This window comes from Coregonus lavaretus (assembly GCF_964263955.1).
Source record: "Coregonus lavaretus genome assembly, chromosome: 21".
NCBI lineage: Eukaryota > Metazoa > Chordata > Actinopteri > Salmoniformes > Salmonidae > Coregonus > Coregonus lavaretus.
In genome coordinates this window covers 4,503,420-4,518,265 of record NC_140008.1, presented here as the reverse complement: position 1 = coordinate 4,518,265, position 14,846 = coordinate 4,503,420, and the positions used below count along the sequence as shown (strand labels likewise).

General features: G+C 42.6%; 1 protein-coding gene across 1 annotated transcript; it reads left to right on the top strand.

The window, feature by feature from the left end:
- Positions 1 to 1,615: 1,615 nt before the first annotated feature.
- On the top strand, positions 1,616 to 13,925 carry skor1b (SKI family transcriptional corepressor 1b; the record flags this gene model as incomplete). Its single annotated transcript, XM_084185509.1, has 7 exons — positions 1,616 to 3,424; positions 3,753 to 3,849; positions 3,948 to 4,055; positions 4,206 to 4,271; positions 4,593 to 4,667; positions 5,478 to 5,552; positions 13,828 to 13,925. The coding sequence occupies 7 exons, from the start codon at positions 1,616 to 1,618 to the stop codon at positions 13,923 to 13,925; spliced, it is 2,328 nt and encodes a 775-aa protein (XP_084041635.1).
- Between the last annotated feature and the right edge of the window lie 921 nt (positions 13,926 to 14,846).

The following is a 14,846-nucleotide window of genomic DNA, read 5'->3' as shown; positions in this document are numbered from 1 at the left end:
AGTCTTGTCTTTCTTTATTGTATCTCTCTCCTTGAATTTTGATGGGAAAAGGATTCACGGCCACATTTAACTGTCCCCCAGGCCTATAAGAGCGCTGATATTTTCCATTGATCCCGAAGGCAAACGGTTAATGTAAAGATGCTGGTACTAAGTGGGAGTGCCTTGCCATTATTTCAGCTGTCACTTGATGGTGTTGAGGGCGTCGCGGGGAATTTGGTTGGAGTGGAGTGGGCTGGCTGCTCTACCTAGTGGACACTCTCTTTACGCAACGCACACACGGCGCGAGAGTCGAGCTCGAGCGAGGGATGCAAGAGCATTCAGAGGCAGGCAGACGTCATTATTATTGGGAAAAACCTTCCGGCAAAAATTCGGTGTTGATCTTATTTTGCTCAAACCATCGGGCGAGTGAACGCTATTCATTACCTAATTCCAATACTTGATCACTGTTCTTTTTTTTTCTTTTTTTTTGTGTTGCTGACACAACGAAGAAGGGTTTGCACGGTACAAAAAGGTAAGCTTTGTTATAAGAAAGGATTAATGCGTCTCAGCCTTTTTACCTTGTTGTGCCATTGAAAATGACATGATTTCCTAATGCATTCGGGTACACCCAGAGCCAATTACATTAAGAGTCAAACATTTCATTTCATGCAACAATCTTTAAACATAATGTTTAAAAAAATTTAAACATTCCAAATAAAATACAACAATCTATTGACTTGCTGTTAACCAATCAGCAATATGCCTATTGATCTGCGTGCTCGTCGATGGCTTATAGGCTATACTTTTTTTGTTGTTGTAAAATTAGATAGTATCAATTGCAATATATATTTAATGAGGAATTAAAAATGCATCTTACATGTCACTTAATCGAAAAACAAAAAAACGAATACGTTCTTGAAACGTCTTAAATGTACCTCTTTTAGTGGCTCTGTTGATCCAAGACCTATAAAGCTGAACCCTGGTAACTACACAGAAAGCTGCTTACAGGTTCAAACCTCCTGGTTAAGCTGCTTGGCATGGCTAAATGTGTATTTTCCTTCTGTTCCGTATCGTGTTAGCCTCTTAGCTGGCCATTGTTCAGCGCTACTCCTCAGCTCTCGTCCCGGCTAAGGTCAGCTCTGAGCCCGGCTTAGTCAGCTCTCATCACGTTAACGACTGGTGTAGGCGGCAATAGCACTAGATCTGATTTGGAAAATAGGTTTTTACAAAATCCTTAGAAAAGCACCAAGCGTTTCTCGTGAAAGTATTAGCTTTTATGCATACAGATAATACATTAGACTATACTTTTTATATTGCTCGAATGGGCTATTTAAACAATACAGGTCTATTTTATAATTTTTATGATGAATATTATTATGTCTATTTAATTGTCAGATTTTTATTATGACTATTTGCTGTTATTATTGGCTAATCAATGTTATAACAAAGCTCTTGATTTTTTTAGAAGCTGGAAAGAGGATAAGGATTGTTTTAAAATCATTATAAATAAATACAATTGTAAATTAGCTTATAAGTGTTATTGGTCAAAACAAAAGGAAACAAGAAAAATAAATGAAAAACTTTCATTGTCACGATAATAATTGTTTTGTTATTTTTTTTCTGCAGGTTTCCAGTAATGGAGTCCAATCCCAGTCTGTTGCCTGCAGGACGGGACTCCAGCTCTTCTCCACCGAGCTCCAAACAGGACCTCCCAACATTCAACCCCAACCTGAAACCCAACCAGGTCAGCGAGACCGCCCTGTATGGAATACCCATAGTCTGCCTGGTGCTAGATGGCCAGGAGAGACTGTGCCTGGCGCAGATCTCCAACACCCTGCTGAAGAACTACAGCTACAACGAGATCCACAACCGGCGCGTGGCGCTGGGCATCACCTGCGTGCAGTGCACCCCGGTGCAGCTGGAGATACTTAGGCGCGCGGGCGCCATGCCCATCTCCTCGAGGCGCTGCGGGATGATCACAAAGCGCGAGGCCGAGAGGCTTTGTAAATCGTTTCTAGGAGCTCACAACCCTCCGAAACTGCCGGAAAACTTCGCGTTTGACGTGTCCCACGAGTGCGCGTGGGGGAGCCGTGGTAACTTTATACCAGCCAGGTACAACAGCTCCCGAGCCAAGTGCATCAAGTGCTCCTTCTGCAATATGTATTTTTCTCCAAACAAGTTCATATTCCACTCTCACCGTACACCAGAGTCAAAGTACACCCAGCCAGACGCAGCTAACTTTAACTCCTGGAGGAGACACCTCAAACTGACTGACAAGGGCTCACCTGACGACGTGGCACATGCATGGGAGGACGTGAAGGCCATGTTCAACGGGGGCAGCCGGAAGAGGACGCTGCCCGTGCACGGTCACGGGTCTGAGCGTTCCTTTCCATTGAAACCACATCAAGGACCTAGCAACCTCCCCAGGAGAGACTCACCGGAGATCCCCCCTAAAATCCTCCGCTGCGAGGACAACCGGGGAGGCATGGGGAGTGTGACGAGCATCACGCGCAGCTATCCCGTTATCCCGGTGCCCAGCAAGAGCTTCGGTATGCTGCAGAATGTGAAACTCCCTCCGCCGCTTTATCCACATCCCTACGGGTTCCCGGCCTTCGGGTTGTGTCAGAAGAAGGAGGCTGTCGGTGTGATGGGAGGAGAGCAGAACAAAGCCCACCTCTCCGGGGTCTTCTCCTGGCCTGGCACCAAGGACAGCGCCTACCACTCTTTCCCCATGTTCTGGCCTACTGCAGGTGGCCTCCCCATGCCGCCCTACCCCCAGCCCCAGCCCCAGGCCCAGCCCAAACCGCACTCAGAGCTCCTGTGCGCCAGACAGAGTGAGCTGGACGCATCCGAGCAGAGTGACAGAAGTAGCAACACTCCGAGGGACAGTCTGATGGAAAGTGAGCAATGCTCTAGCACCCAGTCCACCCGGAATGAGGACGACAAGTTTGGGGATGAGGCGAGGCCAATGGACTGCATAAGGCCAGTTCTACCTCGGAAGATCAGCTACGTCTCTGCATTCAGACCCGTCATCAAAGACATGGAGAGTATAGCCAAACTTTACGGTAACCGGGGCTCGTACAACGTGGCTCGAGCTGGCTACCTGTCACCGGATTTCCTGAGCGAGAGCTCGAGTTACACGTCCGTGTCCCCCGGAAGCGTGGACAGCGTGGGAGAGACGGACGTGGATGTGGAAACCAATAAGTCACAAGAGGATGAGGAGGAGTCACTTCCGCACACCATTGAGGTCAGCAAGAGCCCCGCTGTCCCAGTTCTAAACTTGAAACACGGTTCTTCACCAAACTGCCCAGAATCGAAATCAGAGCCGGAGCAGGCCGCTGTGGTCGAGAGAATGAACCTACCTCTACACGTGGCGCTGTCTTCAGACAGAGAGAGACAGGGCAAGCAGCTTCCGGAGAGCAATACTACCACACCTTTTGTTGAAGTGAGTGATTGAAATGGGCCCACTCTTTCTATTAGATGTCCTACATAATAAGGAAGAAACTTTTTTGTTTGTTATGAATAAGCATTCACAGATAGGAATTAAAGCAACAATAGCCCACCATTAATTCATTGACTAATCCAAAAGTCATCGTCCTCTTGCTTTCACGCACACATTGGGCTTATTTTTCATTTTACGCACACTTTTGTTTTGTCTGTGTTAATAGCAGAGAATCAAAGGCCGTTCAAATACACAATTTGTCCCAAATGCCAGAGAGCATGATTGAATGCAATTCACCAACTGTCCTCATTATCCTGTCCATTTTATCTAGATGTATTCACCGGACAGGAGTGATATGCAGCAAAGGAGCAGTCCATATGCTTTTGGTTCAGCAACGAATTCCCATAAAAACACTGTGGAATCGAAAGGTTGGACGTTGTTCTGTTATAATGTTATAATAAAATACATTTCGTGAAAAGGAACGAGACTCATTGATTTCCATTCGATGTATTTGTTGTTTATTCAGACGACAGTGTCAGTAGAGAGGAGCCTTCTTCGACAGTGGAGGAGGTTGAAACGAAGTCTTATAACGGCCAAAGCATTGAGGAGAGCCCGAGAGAAGAACTGAACGAGGGTTAGTTCAAGTGCTGCACTTCTCAGTCGATAATAGGCTATTGAAAAATTTATGTCAGAACTTTTGGTATACAAATAATTCAGCCTCTATTTTATTGCCTATTTTTGTGTATTTTATAAGATTATAAATGTTGTCTCTGTGTGTTTTCAGGCGAGGCAACGCACAATGTTAGCAGAGTATTACAAACTCAGAAAGACGTAGAAAAACTTGCAAAAGGTAACACCGTACAATAACTATTATTATAATTATTATTACATTGTTATTTATAAATGTTGGCCTTTAAAAAATATATATATATTTATTTTTATTATAGCCTTTCTTTAATAATTTGAATGATCCCTAAATTATGCCTACACGATCCCCACAGAATAGAACAGAATGGCTTTCACCCTAGGCCTTTTACCAATCGCTTAAATTAACATGAATCGTTTAACATGATTTAGCCTACCGTTTAGCCTGTAGCCCGCAGCCAGTTTCACAGTTTCACCCCACATTATTATTATTTTTAACACATTTTTTTTCATTCCTTTTCTACAGAGGAATTGCAGAGACAGCTCGTTGAGCAAGTGGAGCTAAGGAAGAAATTGGAACGAGAATTCAAACATTTAAAAAGTATAATTCAATGTTCATCTGATCAAATTTCAGTTTTCGATTCAAAGGGGTTAGAGAATAGAGCGTTTCTCTTAATATCATGCTTATCATGATCAGCATATTGACCGCTGAAGAAAAACATGTCGATATGGTTTTCACGACGTTATATTTGATATTTAACAGACGCTCTTATCCAGAGCGACTTACAGGAGCAATTAGGGTTAAGTGCCTTGCTTAAGGGCACATCGACAGATTTTTCACCTAGTCTGCTCGGGGATTAGAACCAGCGACCTTTCGGTTACTGGCACAACGCTCTTAACCACTAAGCTACCTATATGTGTTAGTGCAAGTCCGTTTTTTTATCGCATGGTTCGATTGTTATTTCTTTTTCAATCCAATTCATATTACTTACATATAAATACATACTATTTGTTTGTGCACGTGGTGATTTAGGAGGCTTTATTCAATTTTGCCCGAGCAGGATGCCAGAGTGTATAGGCTACCGTATTTACCCTCCCGTTGTCCTTGGGTCAAAATGACCCGCCACTGTGTTGAACCAACTTTTATTTCATTTTTATATATTTTTTGGATCATTTGTGAGAAGGAGGCAGAAAGTCTCACGGTCTCCTTCTAAACAAATGATCCAAAAAATATTTTAAAAAATACAATAAAAGTTGGTTCAACACTGTGGCGGGTCATTTTGACCCAAGGACAACGGGGGAGGGGGGGGGGGGTATTAAAGAGTAGTTTAGTGTATAGGCTACCGTATTTAAATAATAGTTTATAGGCTATACTAAACATGACTATACCGCTATTGTAATTGCTCCCCAGATAATTTCCATGATCAGATGAAAAGGGAGCTGTCCTACCGGGAGGACATGGTTCAGCAGCTTCATATTGTCAGAGGTGAGAACATACCGACCATTCATGGATTTAACACGTGACATCAATAAGGGATCATAGCTTTCACCTGGATTCACCTGGTCAGTCTATGTCATGGAAATAGCAGGTGTTCTTAATGTTTCTATACTCAGTGTGTGTTTATATATATATATATATATGTGTGTGATTGGTTGATAGATCAAAGGCATTATTTTTTGCATAATCAATTCCCATAGGGCGGCGCACAATTGGCCCAGCGTCGTCCGGTGCAGGCCGTCATTGTAAATAAGAATTTGTTCTTAACTGACTTGCCTAGTTAAATAAAAAAATTAAGGTGCGCGTAAGAAAGGCTTAAAGTCAGAATTGGGCCCTTGATGAATAGTCAAAATGTACTGTATCTTGATAGACTCAACACAGGTAGATGTATAGATATTCCTACAGTTTGTATCCATAACTGGACATTATTTAGGGATTTAAGTATATTAATTAATTAAAAAACAGATATTTTGTGTTTTATTAAACACTGGCATTATTAAGAGAAACACCATGAATATCACATAAAACACACAAATGTGATAAAAAATGTACACTGCTCAAAAAAATAAAGGGAACACTAAAATAACACATCCTAGATCTGAATGAATGAAATAATCTTATTAAATACTTTTTTATTTACATATTTGAATGTTCTGACAACAAAATCACACAAAAATTATCAATGGAAATCAAATGTATCAACCCTTGGAGGTCTGGATTTGGAGTCACCCTCAAAATTAAAGTGGAAAACCACACTACAGGCTGATCCAACTTTGATGTAATGTCCTTAAAACAAGTCAAAATGAGGCTCAGTAGTGTGTGTGGCCTCCACGTGCCTGTATGACCTCCCTACAACGCCTGGGCATGCTCCTGATGAGGTGGCGGATGGTCTCCTGAGGGATCTCCTCCCAGACCTGGACTAAAGCATCCGGCATCTCCTGGACAGTCTGTGGTGCAACGTGGCGTTGGTGGATGGAGCGAGACATGATGTCCCAGATGTGCTCAATTGGATTCAGGTCTGGGGAACGGGCGGGCCAGTCCATAGCATCAATGCCTTCCTCTTGCAGGAACTGCTGACACACTCCAGCCACATGAGGTCTAGCATTGTCTTGCATTAGGAGGAACCCAGGGCCAACCGCACCAGCATATGGTCTCACAAGGGGTCTGAGGATCTCATCTCGGTACCTAATGGCAGTCAGGCTACCTCTGGCGAGCACATGGAGGGCTGTACGGCCCCCCAAAGAAATGCCACCCCACACCATGACTGACCCACCGCCAAACCGGTCATGCTGGAGGATGTTGCAGGCAGCAGAACGTTCTCCACGGCGTCTCCAGACTCTGTCACATCTGTCACATGTGCTCAGTGTGAACCTGCTTTCATCTGTGAAGAGCACAGGGCGCCAGTGGCTAATTTGCCAATCTTGGTGTTCTCTGGCAAATGCCAAATGTCCTGCACGGTGTTGGGCTGTAAGCACAACCCCCACCTGTGTACGTCGGGCCCTCATACCACCCTCATGGAGTCTGTTTCTGACCGTTTGAGCAGACACATGCACATTTGTGGCCTGCTGGAGGTCATTTTGCAGGGCTCTGGCAGTGCTCCTCCTGCTCCTCCTTGCACAAAGGCGGAGGTAGCAGTCCTGCTGCTGGGTTGTTGCCCTTCTACGGCCTCCTCCACGTCTCCTGATGTACTGGCCTGTCTCCTGGTAGCGCCTCCATGCTCTGGACACTACGCTGACAGACACAGCAAACCTTCTTGCCACAGCTCGCATTGACGTGCCATCCTGGATGAGCTGCACTACCTGAGCCACTTGTGTGGGTTGTAGACTCCGTCTCATGCTACCACTAGAGTGAAAGCACCGCCAGCATTCAAAAGTGACCAAAACATCAGCCAGGAAGTGGTCTGTGGTCACCACCTGCAAAACCAGTCCTTTATTGGGGGTGTCTTGCTAATTGCCTATAATTTCCCCCTGTTGTCTATTCCATTTGCACAACAGCATGTGAAATGTATTGTCAATCAGTGTTGCTTCCTAAGTGGACAGTTTGATTTCACAGAAGTGTGATTGACTTGGAGTTACATTGTGTTGTTTAAGTGTTCCCTTTATTTTTTTGAGCAGTGTATATATATTTGAAAGATAATATTAGTTCAGAACAAAGCATTTGCATGCACATAATACATTAGTATTTATGAGTAAGATCAACCCAACCTAAATGAATAATGTAAAGCCACTCAATTCAAATATTCCACATCTGGCAGACCTGATATAACCACTCATCAACTATTCCACATTCCGCATCATTTTACATCATGGCCTTGATTCATGTTTTATTACATTTTAGATCATGGCCTTGATTCATGTTTTATTTATTTATATATATGTATTTTTATATTCACATATATATATACAGTATATACAGTGCATTCGGAAAGTATTCAGACCCCTTGACTCTTTCCACATTTTGTTACGTTACAGCCTTATTCTAAAATGGATTAAATAGTTTTTTTTACTCATCAATCTACACACAATACCCCATAATGACAAAGCAAAAACAGGTTTTTAGACATTTCTGCAAATGTATTAAAAATAAAAAACAGAAAAACCTTATTTACATAAGTATTGAGACCCTTTGCTATGAGACTCGAAATTGAGCTCAGGTGCATCCTGTTTCCATTGATCATCCTTGAGATGTTTCTACAACTTGATTGGAGTCCACCTGTGGTAAATTCAATTGATTGTACATGATTTGGAAAGGTACACCTGTATACCCCTGAAGCTCAGTTGGTAGAGCATGGCGCTTGCAACGCCAGGGTTGTGGGTTCGTTTCCCACGGGGGGCCAGTATGGAAATGTATGCACTCACTAACTGTAAGTCGCTCTGGATAAGAACGTCTGCTAAATGACTAAAATGTAAAATGTACACACCTGTCTATATAAGGTCCCACAATTGACAGTGAATGTCAGATCAAAAACCAAGCCATGAGGTCGAAGGAATTGTCCGTAGAGCTCCGAGACAGGATTGTGTCAAGGCACAGAACTGGGGAAGGGTACCAAAACATTTCTGTAGCATTGAAGGTCCCCAAGAACAGAGTAGCCTCCATCATTCTTAAATTGAAGAAGTTTGGAAACACCAAGACTCTTCCTGGAGCTGGCCGCCCGGACAATGGTCACTCTGACAGAGCTCCAGAGTTCCTCTGTGGAGACGGGAGAACCTTCCAGAAGGACAACCATCTCTGCAGCACTCCACCAATCAGGCCTTTATGGTAGAGTGGCCAGACGGAAGCTACTCCTCAGTAAAAGGTACATGACAGCCCGCTTGGAGTTTGCCAAAAGGCACCTAAATGACTCTCAGACCATGAGAAACAAGATTCTCTGGTCTGAAGAAACCAAGATTGAACTCTTTGGCCTGAATGGCAATCGTCACATCTGGAGGAAACCTTGCACCATCCCTACGGTGAAGCATGGTGGTGGCAGCATCGTGCTGTGGGGATGTTTTTCAGTGGCAGGGACTGGGAGTCCAGTCAGGATGTAGGGAAAGATTAACGGAGCAAAGTACAGAGATGTCCTTGATGAAAACCTGCTCCAGAGCGCTCAGGACCTCAGACTGGGGAGAAGGTTCACCTTCCAACAGGACAACGACCCTAAGCACACAGCCAAGACAACGCAGGAGTGGCTTCGGGACAAGTCTCTGAATGTCCTTGAGTGGCCCAGCCAAAGCCTGGACTTGAACCCGATCTAACATCTCTGGAGAGACCTGAAAATAGCTGTGCAGCGACGCTCCCCATCCAACCTGACAGAGCTTGAGAGGATCTGCAGAGAAGAATGGGAGAAACTCCCCAAATACAGGAGTGCCAAGCTTGTAGCGTCATACCTAAGAAGACTTGAGGCTGTAATCGCTGCCAAAGATGCTTCAACAAAGTACTGAGTAAAGGGTCTGAGTACTTATGTAAATGTCATATTTAAGTGTTTTATTCCTGTTTGCTTCGTCATTATGGGGTATTGTGTGTAGATTGATGAGGGAAAAAAACAATTTAATCCATTTTAGAATAAGGCTGTAACGTAACAACATTTGGAAAAAGTCAAGGGGTCTGAATACTTTCCGAATGCACTGTATATTTTTATATTTGTTCCTTTGTTATTTTCCCCTAACCCTACCACCCCTCCCCCAATTGGAGTAAACTAATGGACAAGAACACTTAGGCTTCTATTTCCAGCTTATACATACTATATACAGTACCAGTCAAAAGTTTGGACACACCTACTTATTCCAGTTTTCTTTTTTCTTTTTTTTTTTACTATTTTCTACATTGTAGAATAATAGTGAAGACATCAAAACTATGAAATAACACATATGGAATCATGTAGTAACCAAAAAAGTGTTAAACAAATCAAAAATATATTTTATATTTGAGATTCTTCAATGTAGCCACCCTTTGCCTTGATGACAGCTTTGCACAAGCTTGGCATTCTCTCAACCAGCGTCATTATGAAGTCACCTGGAATGCATTTCAATTAACAGGTGTGCCTTGTTAATTTGTGGAATTTCTTTCCTTCTTAATGCGTTTGAGCCAATCAGTTATGTTGTGACAAGGTAGGTGTGGTATACAGAAGATAACCCTATTTGGTAAAAGACCATGTCCATATTATGGCAAGAACAGCTCAAATAAGCAAAGAGAAATGACAGTCCATCATTACTTTAAGACATGAAGGTCAGTCAATCCGGGAAAATGTCAAGAACTTTGAAAGTTTCTTCAAGTGCAGTCGCAAAAACCATCAAGCGCTATGATGAAATTGGCTCTCATGAGGACTGCCACAGGAATGGCAGATTGCAGCCCAAATAAATACTTCACAGAGTTCAAGTAACGGACACATCTCAACATCAACTGTTCAGTCGAGACTGCGTGAATCAGGCCTTCATGGACTAATTGCTGCAAAGAAACCACTACTAAAGGACACCAATAAGAAGAAGAGACTTGCTTCGGCCAAGAAACACGAGCAATGGACATTAGACCGGTGGAAATCTGTCCTTTGGTCTGATGAGTCCAGATTTGAGATTTTTGGTTCCAACCGCCATGTCTTTGTCAGACGCAGAGTAGGTGAACGGATGATCTCCGCATGTGTGGTTCCCACCATGAAGCATGGAGGAGGTGTGATAGTGTGGTGGTGCTTTGCTGGTGACACTCTCAGTGATTTATTTAGAATTAAAGCCACACTTAACCAGCATGGCTACCACAACATTCTGCAGTGATACGCCATCCCATCTGGTTTGCGCTTAGTGGGACTATCATTTGTTTTTCCAACAGGACAATGACCCAACACACCTCCAGGCTATGTAAGGGCTATTTTACCAAGGAGAGTGATGGAGTGATGCATCAGATGACCTGGCCTCCACAATCACCCGACCTCAACCCAATTGAGATGGTTTGGGATGAGTTGGACTGCAGAGTGAAGGAAAATCAGCCAACAAGTGCTCAGCATCGGTGGTGTAAAGTACTTAAGTAAAAATACTTGAAAGTACTTCTTAACTTTACTATTTATATTTTTGACAACTTTTACTTTTAATTCACTACATTAACAAAGAAAATGATGTACTTTTTACTCCATACATTTTCCCTGACACCCAAAAGTACTCATTACATTTTGAATGCTTAGCAGGACAAGAAAATGGTCTAATTCACACATTTACCAAGAGAACATCCCTGGTCATCTCTACTGCGTCTGATCTGGGGGACTCACTAAACACATGCTTCGTTTGTAAATGATGTCTGAGTGTTGGAGCATGCCCCTGGCTATCCATACATTTAAAAAACAAGAAAATGATGCCATCTGGTTTGCTTTATGTAAGGAATTTTACTTTTGATACTTAAGTATATTTAAAAACAAATACTTTTAGACTTTTACTCAAGTAGAATATTACTGGATGACTTTCACTTTTACTTGTATTAAGGTATCTTTACTTTTACTCAAGTTTGACAATTGGGTTTTTCCACCACTGCTCAGCATATGTGGGAACTCCTTCAATACTGTTGGAAAAGCATTCCAGGTGAAGCTGGTTGAGAGATTGCCAAGAGTGTGCAAAGCTGTCATCAAGGCAAAGGGTGGCTACTTTGAAGAATCTCAAATATAAAATATATTTTGATTTGTTTAACACTTCTTTGATTCCATATGTGTTATTTCATAGTTATCTTTTATTTGTTTTTAGTCCCATTGTTCAGCTACCCTCAACCCCTCCCATTTGTCTCTGAACACCATCCAGTTTTGATTTCTATTTGCCATATATTTTCAACTGTGCTGTGATGTTTCACAAAAGTTCTCATAGTTTCTACAGATTATAAATTAAAGATAAACATTTTTGCTAAGAGTATTATTATATTATTGATCGATTGACTATGACTTTTCAGATCACCCAGAAGTGCTATTTACAGAGTTAACTCCAGGTAAATGTAGCAATTCTTCAGCCATTCCTGAACCTGTGACCAAAAACCAGCTACATATGGGCAGTACCAAAACAAATTATCTAATGATTCTGTCTCTTCGCAGCAAAATCTGCAGAGCTGGGATGGTTGTATCCCTCATATACAGTATATAACATTCCATTGGTTGCAATAATTTTTTATAATAATTTATTTTGAAAAACTCTAAGTTTTGAATCCGGCTTTGTTTTGTGAATCAGTTCATAAACCATGTGCCATGGAATCGGTACATTGAAAATCTCATCCCAACTATTTTGCAATCTGTGTGATTCAAGTTTTATTACATTTTAGAGCATGGCCTTGAATAAAGTTTTATTTAAGCAATAGGGCACGAGGGGGTGTGGTATATGGCCAATATACCACGGCTAAGGGCTGTTCTTACACACAACGCGGAGTGCCTAGACACAGCCCTTAGCCGTGGTATATTGGCCATATACCACAAACTCTTATTGCTATTATAAACTGGTTACAAACCTAATTAGGACAGTAAAAATTAAAGTTTTTTGTCATACCTGTGGTATACGGTCTGATATACCACAGCTTTCTGCCAAACAGCATTCAGGGCTCGAACCACCCAGTTTATAATACATTTTATAAACTGGGGGATTCGAGCCCTGAATGCTGATTTGCTGACAGGTATGAAAAAACATTCATTTTTACTGCTCTAATTACATTGGTAACCAGTTTATAATAGCAATAAGGCACCTCAGGGGTTTGTGGTATGTGGCCAATATACGACGGCTAAGGGCTGTATCCAGGCACTCCGCGTTGCGTCGTGCTTAAGAACAGTCCTTAGCCGTGGTATATTGACCATATACCACATCCCCCCTCATGCATAATCGCTTAATTAGAGCGTGGCCTTCATTCAAGTTTTATTACATTTTAGAGAATGGCCTTGATCCAAGTTTTATCACATTTTAGAGAATGGCCTTGATTCAATTGACCCACAACTGCCTTTAATACTGCTTTTGAATTCAAAGAGATTTGTTAAGCCTATATACCTTATGAAAAGAGAATTGACTTAGACCTATATACCTTTGAAAACACATCAATAGAAAAGTCTATATAATATAATTGTGCATTGTGAGGACCACCACACAGATACACATACACACTGAAACACACACTGAAACACACTGAACACCACACACACCTTTCTTCATCTAGTGGATCTATTTAGTGATCTAATACCTTCATCTAGTGGATCTATTTAGTGATCTATTCCCTTTCTTCATCTAGTGGATCTATTTAGTGATCTATTCCATTTCTTCATCTAGTGGATCTATTTAGTGATCTAATACCTTCATCTAGTGGATCTATTTAGTGATCTATTCCCTTTCTTCATCTAGTGGATCTATTTAGTGATCTATTCCCTTTCTTCATCTAGTGGATCTATTTAGTGATCTATTCCCTTTCTTCATCTAGTGGATCTATTTAGTGATCTATTCCCTTTCTTCATCTAGTGGATCTATTTAGTGATCTAATACCTTCATCTAGTGGATCTATTTAGCGATCTATTCCCTTTCTTCATCTAGTGGATCTATTTAGTGATCTATTCCATTTCTTCATCTAGTGGATCTATTTAGTGATCTATTCCCTTACTTCATCTAGTGGATCTATTTAGTGATCTATTCCCTTTCTTCATCTAGTGGATCTATTTAGTGATCTAATACCTTCATCTAGTGGATCTATTTAGTGATCTATTCCCTTTCTTCATCTAGTGGATCTATTTAGTGATCTAATACCTTTCTTCATCTAGTGGATCTATTTAGTGATTATTTCTCTTTCTTCCCAGAAGCTCACAACGCGCTACAACATTTCTCCTGTAAAATGCTGACTCCTCGTCACTGCACTGGAACCTGCTCCTTCAAACCTCCTCTTCTACCACCCTAGTCCTTTCCAACAGCCCGGCGTGGAGCCCCGTCAATCTGGAAAGCAAGACCACTACCACCCCCAAGACTACTGCCACCCTGAAGACTACTATCACCCCCAAGACTACTGCCACCCTCAAGACTACTGCCACCCTGAAGACTACTATCACCCCCAAGACTACTGCCACCCTGAAGACTACTATCACCCCCAAGACTACTGCCACCCTCAAGACTACTGCCACCCTGAAGACTACTATCACCCCCAAGACTACTGCCACCCTGAAGACTACTATCACCCCCAAGACTACTGCCACCCTGAAGACTACTATCACCCCCAAGACTACTGCCACCCTGAAGACTACTATCACCCCCAAGACTACTACCACCCTGAAGACTACTATCACCCCCAAGACTACTGCCACCCTGAAGACTACTATCACCCCCAAGACTACTGCCACCCTGAAGACTACTATCACCCCCAAGACTACTGCCACCCTGAAGACTACTATCACCCCCAAGACTACTGTCACCCCCAAGACTACTATCACCCTGAAGACTACTACCACCCTGAAGACTACTATAACCCCCAAGACTACTATCACCCCCAAGACTACTATCACCCCCAAGACTACTGCCACCCTGAAGACTACTATAACCCCCAAGACTACTATCACCCCCAAGACTACTATCACCCCCAAGACTACTATCACCCCCAAGACTACTACCACCCGGAAAACTACAATCACCCCCAAGACTACTATCACCCTAAAGGCTACTACTACCCTGAAGACTACTACCACCCTGAAGACTACTATAACCCCCAAGACTACTATCACCCTCAAGACTACTGCCACACTGAAGACAACTATCACCCCCAAGACTACTGCCACCCTAAAGACTACTATATCCCCAAGACTACTGCCACCCTGAAGACTACTATATC